Genomic DNA, 7235 nt, shown 5'->3' on the forward strand with positions numbered 1-7235 from the left:
TCAAATATGCTGTCCACTAATGTTAACTTGTTCAGAAGTTGGCCTGTAGGGCCCTGAAATTTGAAGTTGATGACCACTACATGTACCTGCAGCATTAGAGAAAGTTACTTTGCTCCCATAATCCAATTTGTCTAGATTCTAATATGTTTATTTTTGCCCTATATTTAATACACAATCGTTTACTACAGTTTGGCAGTTAGGATGCACCTCTTCATCGGGCCAATATGGATTTATTTTGTTGTGCTGTGATTGTATGAAACCGTCATCTGGTTGTAGTAATTTTGTTCAAGCAAAGAGCTCCATGGTAAAAGTAATTTGTTGTATTTGTCATCAGGCTTAAAAGGAGGGTTCCTAAAAATCTGTTCCACAAGCTTTGTTTGGAGTATTCGCCCATTGAATTGCCCAGCACCCAACCCTGGTCTATTGTCCACCCTTCCACCCCAGGGGACAGAATGAAGAGGTCATCAATGACGTCTAGGGGTCAACTTAAAGGAGATAGTCTCGTTACCGAGCTTATCTAGGCCTTGGCCAATGTTATTGAGGGGGGGGGGGGGGGGGGGGGGGCTGGAGGAACAAGAAAAAGATATCCCGTTTATTAATTAATGATGTCTAAAGTCATGATAGAGAATAGCTTCATAACTTCTGCATATCAGAGCATACTTGACTGGCTTTCCTACCAAACTTCTCATCTTTTTTTTTCTTTTTTCTCTTTCTCATTTTCCCGTTTTTGATTGTCACTTCTCAATAATTACTACAACCAAACATAGAACTTGACTAAAATGTGTCATAAATGAGTTAGGCCTAATTTATTGCTTTACAGGCTTAGAATTTAATATGACAAAGTGTCTTGATTTTAGTTTTCGAACATTTTATTTCCAATTTGGGATAATGTCATTGGCAGAAGCTTATAGGTGTCATTTCCCAACATCAGGATTCAATGTTTGATCAGAGTCCAAGTTAATGTGATCCTTTAAAAGTGACAATTGTCCTCCTCCATAATTTTTCCCCTTTTTTTTGTCTTTGTTCATAGATATCTCAATAAGGTACAGTAAATTCCCTGGTTCATAATAATTTCCTCAAAATATCATGCTTAAAGATGAAGTTGAGTTCTGGTCATGCGATTGCATTGTGAAAGAAACGGTGTGGAACCGACCAGAAAAGGTTGATCATCTAGCATATAAGAATTTGTGTGTATTGCAAGGTTCTGGAATCATCAAAATGATAAGAAATTTGGCCAAGTCTTGGTAAAGTTACAAACACTTACACAGAAAGATGTATATGGGACTACACGAACACGTGGCGTAAAAAGCCGGCCCCCGATTTTTACGATGTTACATGTATATTTAGAATATGAAGGCATTTGAAGAGCCATGCTTTTCAGGGAACATGTCTTAACTGATGTTCTTCCACACTTGCATAATAAGAATGAGTAATGCTCACAAATTTTTTTTCACCTCTTCCCAGAACTCAACATTCTCTTTAAGGTGAAACCCTGTCTATTTTGAAAATCTTCCCATACTGTACATCAAATATTACATAGAGTTAGAACCATTTTGTCTCTCAGTATATGATGTTTGAAGGTTGAACTGTGAGTTTGTAGTAGTGCCCAGGTATCTTACCCTTTTCAATCTGTTGTATTCTTCAAGGATTTTACCAGTTATATGAAATATAAATAAACAGGATGGCATCTGATTGTGTGATTAGAAAGGTTTCCTTGGAGAATCAAAAGAATTGATCCCACCATTCTCAAAATTCAGTAATGAGGCCATGGGAATCTTCCTGATCACATTCTCTTGTTGATCAAGGTCACATTCTTTTGATTCAGGAGATGGGTTTGAGATGGCTAATCTGTCTTTGTAAGGTAAAACTTTTGTCCTTTTGCTTTGGGATACAACTATGCTGTTTTCTTGTTGTTGTTGGTTTAAAGATTTGTTTTTTAAAGCTTCAAGTGAGAACTGTTCCTGTGTGTTATCGTGTCAGTCTAAGACGGATTTGATACCACTTATTGTTCTCATTGTCTAAATGGTTAGCCAACTCAAGTAATGAAACCACAGCCTACTTCTTCAGGCAATAGTTATTGTAAAACATTTATTTTATGGTGAACACTAGATGGCGCTGTTCATATTTCATTGTTTGCCACGATAGAATCCAGGTCAAGATGGCTTCTTTCCTGTCAGTTGCATCCTTTTCAATGTTGTCGTCCCTATGTTGCAATTGTATCATTCATCAATGGCAGTATTAATGGCAGTATCTAGTTGGTCTATTGAGACAGTCTTTATCTTATCTTATGTAAAATAATGATGCTGAAAAATGTTCAATTTGTTCATGTATTGTTTTTGTTTTTTGTAAAATACAATTTGCATGTACATCATATGTGCTGGTGTTCCTTTTTTCCACATAACTTACCAAGATCTAAATATCGTTTTATCTTCTCAGGTGATGTACCAAGTGTGGAGCTATGGCCAGTCCAGCAGGCTCAGTTCATCCCCTTGACAGAAGTCCTGTGTCTCCTCATCTCAGAGATGAACAGACGGAAGCTGATAGCAACCCAGGACACAATCAGAAAGAAGCTCTCGGAGTGCTACGACAAGATGCCTGTACCTAGTCCAGAAATCATCCACAAATCCCTCACCCATCTCATGAACGAGGGGAAGATCGTGCACAATGGTTCTGGTTACTACATCACCAAAGGTGATGAGGTGCCTCCGGACACCACCGATGCAGAGAGCGTTGCCACATTTGCTACAACAAGGACAAAGAAGAAGGATAAGGAAAAAGAGAAGGAGAAAGATAAAGATAAGCCTAAGGAATACTTGATTTACAAGGACGGTGTTCTGACTAGACATACTTTCCCTGAGGAAGTCAATGAGAATATGGGTATTAAGGTTAGACCTGAGTCAGGAGCTTCCAGACCGTTGTCCTATCCAGCAAACCCTATCCTCGCCAGCATCCCAGAAGATCGGACAGCCTTCCAGAGAAGCATATCCATGAGGGAGAGAAAAAGTCCTCAGAAGAAGTCAAAGTTTGAACGCACCAGCTCCATGCGTCTCCCCAATGACATTTCTTACTATGACCAAGGCTACCTGACATCAGACTCGGAAGCAAAGCCCTCATGTCTTGGACGTCTCTTGGGGAAAGCAGTCCAGAAGAAGCCGAAGGCAGCTCTCAATAACAACCAGCCAAAACGTATACTCCAGACTTTTTCAGCTCAGTTCCCGCCTTCAGACATCCAAGATCCTTTCTTTAATTACAACCACTGGATGAAGAAGACTCCTGAGAAACTTGGTTCTAACAGATCTCAGACCAGTGGGCAAGATGGAGACAAGATCAAAGATGATACAGAGAGGTCTAAAACACTTGAGGCCGTACCGACTACTCCGAAACACACCTATAGTCCTAAGTCAAAGAGGAAGAGTTTGCCGAAAGACTTGAGTAATGTGAAAACAGGATCCCATTATGCCCTTGATCATGGACGTCTGACACAAACTGCCAAAGTTCTACAACAGAAATATCAGGATGGACAAGAGGAATCTATGCCTGAAAGTGAGGTAGAGTTTGTCAAGCCAACTAAGATGTATGACGGTAAACATAGAACTAAAGCTGTAGCAGATCAGAAACCAACATCTTCAAAGAGCCCTCAGAAAACACCCAAGGATCCAAAGGGTGATAAGATAAATCACTACTTTAGCTCTATGGATAGGGCACGACCTTCAAACCCTAAGCCATACCAAGGGCTCACTAGTGAGAGCTCTCTTGCAGGAAGTGATTCAGAGCTAGAGATGAATCCAAGAAAAAAGGCTGCAGCTGTAGAAAAGCGGCTGTTGAAGCAGAGACACGCTGATCTCTTGAGAGAAAGAAGACAAGGAAGATTATTTGCAAGCCAAAGAGCAGATGCACCTGGTTCAGCTTCTGATCTTGGTGAACAGCAACCAAGAGAAGAAGTGCCTTCTCGCTTGCTTGCCACTGGACGATCTGCAGTAGAGGAGTATGAAAAGCGCAAAGGATATCTACCCAGGCGATGCTCATCTGAAGAGGATATAAGTGATTTGCCTCGGTTACTTCCAGAAAATTCTGAGAGGCAGCTTGTTCAAACAAGTCGGAAGATATGTCTTACCTTTCAGGACAGTGGGCAGATGATGGTAAAGACATCAACACCACACTCTGCCCATAACTCGAACAACCAGACAGTAGAGAACAGAGAGGGGAACAACCGACTCCGTCAAGAACCAGAGAGACCTAGAGATGCTTCCAACCTGGAGAAGGTTGTCATGAGGAAACATGATCTCATCAAGAAGAGGCCTCACTCAAGTCATGAAACCTTCTACAAAGATGAAGAAATTGACAAGTTATTAGAAGAGGAACTTCAGAATGAGAAGGTGAATCGTAATATGAAGTATAAGAGCAATGTCCCTGAGAAAGATAAGAACAGTAATTCTCGTTTACAGGGCTATCCAGAGATCTTGGACCACTGCCACAGATCGGGAAATGGTGAGCTGAACCGAAGCTTTGATCGTGACTCTTTCACTTCGTCCAGTACAGTTGAGTACACCAACCAAGGTGATCCTCCAGCCATCATAGGTCATACTGTCAGCCCTGATGCAAGCACCATTAACGGCAGCTACGCCTCACTCGCCAACGGACAGCGCCCTCTCCATCACAGAATGGAAAGCCTCTCCAGCTCCACGGGTGACAGCGGCTTCAACTCCCCACGCTCTTCTGTCAACAACGGCTTCAACTCCAACGGGTTTCCCTCCAAGCAGACTTCTCCTGATGGCCTTACGGTGAGGTCCAACTCTGGCAGCAGCAGCAGTATCCCCGTCCTGGTGAGACCAATCCCAAGACGGGCCTACAGCAACACCACTGCCGTTGCTAAAGTGAAGCCAACAGATTCCCAGCTGGTGCAGAAGAGACGTCCAGTATCCAGCACCAGTGACCAGTCTAGTAGCTCAGACCTAACGGTGAAAAGCATGAAAGAGAGAAGACGGAGCGGAAGTGACCGAGATGGAAACTCCTCTTCCTCAGATAGGTCAAGTCACAGTTCTAGGAGCCAGCAGAGACTTACAAGGGTCAAAAGTTATGAGGTCATTGGGACAGTTTAAAGTGTTTACAGATAAAAGAATATAGTATTGGCATGATAGTACTTAATTAGAATAGATATTCCCTCTGACCAAAATTGTAGATTGTAATAGTATTAATTGTAAAAGTTTGATTTCTTTATCCATATGTCTTTCTTATTATTCCTTCCTATATCCTCTTCTCCATTTCTTGGTGTTTACCCCTGTATCTTTGCATGTTTTCTCTGTAGACCATGCAGTGTTTGAGTATGTGAAAAGAATATGAAATGTGACAGAGTATATATGTAATCTGAGAAGTTTTGTTCTGGATATACTTTTCATGCTTGACCAATCAGTCATTTGCCTCAAGAACTAACCTGTAAGTATCACAAAGAACTCTGCTTAAATACAGCAGACCAAAATCATGTTTAAACTATGGCCAAAGTAACACATTCAAGCCAAATCATTCATATAGGCTAGGTATATCATAATCATGCCAAAGATAATTCTTAACATTCATGTATACTGATGAGTGTACTGGTGAGATTGTATGCTATTTTCAATAGATTTTTTAAAATAAATCTTCCAGATAGAAGGTACCCATTCAAATTGCCACGATCAATCTTCCCATTACTGCATTCAAATGATGCGCCATTGAAAATGACAGTGTTTCTGTATCTGTGAACATGATGGAAGTATTATCTATACTAGGTTAAGTTAATGTATGTAGATTGATGGTATTCTTTCAAATCTGATATCCTGCTGTGTATATTTTTGCTCACCTTGTTTTTATTACAAATAATGACTGAATTTATTGTTGAATTAAATGTTGTTTTATATATTTATGTGCCCTTTAGCATCTCAAAGTATTGGATGTATGAAAGGTAAAGTACAGTGTTGGTCAAGTCAAAGATTTGATAATCATATCAGTTTCTTAGTGCATCTTTTTTTTTATTAAACACGATGCGAAGTTTTATTCAATTGGCTTTAAAAGCTACCAGAGGACAATATGAAGAACTAAAGATAGGTCAGGATTTTTGGGGTAAATACCTGTCAAGCTTGAGAGCGCTGTTTTTATTTGGAAATCCATATTTTTCCCTTCTTTATTTTTCTAGGGGAGGGGATAATTTGTTTTTCTATTTGAAGAGAAACTTATCCGTACCTTGTTCACATATTAATAGAAAACAAAGCCCTTGAAATATTTGAATGAAGAAGCTTTAAAAATACCTACATGTAATAACTTTTTGAAAATATAGGCATTTCATAGTGAGCCTCTGAGAGTTGGCATTTTCCCCAAAGAATTTTATATTAAAAAAATGAGAAAAATGTCAAATAACATTGATCTTACCAACACTGTACACTTCCTTGGGATATAAATTATTTTGTTTGGAACTTGATTGAATCAACAATTCTTGTATTGTAGAACTCAGTATCATATAGGCCTATGTAAAGTGAATTCTGAATCTAATGTACATATTACTTATGTGTAAAATTGTATATAGTTGGTAGCTATTATTCTGAGTATTTAAAATGATATTTATTATAAGAATTTGATGGTTAGAATGTTATATGCTTAAAGGGAAAGTCCACCCTGAAATTAAGTTAGTTTTAATAGGAGTAGAAAAATGAGAGAAACAAGTCAGTGAAAGTTTGAGCAAATTCCGATTAAAAATAAGGAAGTTAGGATTTTTGAAGTTGTGATCAATCAAACACAAATTGGCAACTCTATGACGTATCATGCGAGCTCAACTTCCATTTGCTCAGTACTAAAAAAATCTAAAATTTTCATTTTCCCTCAAGAAAAATTTCAACCATACATGCACCCTAAATATAATAATTGCAAATATGTTTCTATACTCCCCCTGCAAGGAACAAATATATATTCCGTCATCAATAACGAAGAAAACATGATTTTATGGAATATTATGCACAAAGCAAATGAAGGAGAGCTCGTATAATAAGTCACAGAGTTGCCAATTTGTATTTGATTGATCACAACTTCAATAATTCATAACTTTCTTATTTTCATTCAGAATTTGCTCAAACTTTCACTGACCTGATTGTCTTATTATTCTGCCTCTATCGAAACAAACTTATTTTTGGGGTGGACTTTCCCTTTAAAATAAATGAATTATAGGGTTGATAATACACTGTACATAAACTGAATGTCATCTCACTGTG

At 38.8% G+C, this 7235-nt stretch overlaps 1 protein-coding gene across 1 annotated transcript; it reads left to right on the forward strand.

The window, feature by feature from the left end:
• The first annotated feature begins 2357 nt into the window (after positions 1–2357).
• On the forward strand, positions 2358–5625 carry LOC100888346. The gene has a single exon (XM_030979237.1). The coding sequence runs from the start codon at positions 2373–2375 to the stop codon at positions 5097–5099; it is 2727 nt and encodes a 908-aa protein (XP_030835097.1). The 5' UTR covers positions 2358–2372; the 3' UTR covers positions 5100–5625.
• Positions 5626–7235: the final 1610 nt, after the last annotated feature.

This window comes from Strongylocentrotus purpuratus, unplaced genomic scaffold (assembly GCF_000002235.5).
Source record: "Strongylocentrotus purpuratus isolate Spur 01 unplaced genomic scaffold, Spur_5.0 spur5_scaffold_10, whole genome shotgun sequence".
In the NCBI taxonomy this organism is placed as follows: domain Eukaryota; kingdom Metazoa; phylum Echinodermata; class Echinoidea; order Camarodonta; family Strongylocentrotidae; genus Strongylocentrotus; species Strongylocentrotus purpuratus.

Excerpts from the sequence above, each read along its gene's own strand:
- LOC100888346 (XM_030979237.1), top strand. The coding sequence starts at position 2,373 with ATGTGCTGGTGTTCCTTTTTTCCACATAACTTACCAAGATCTAAATAT.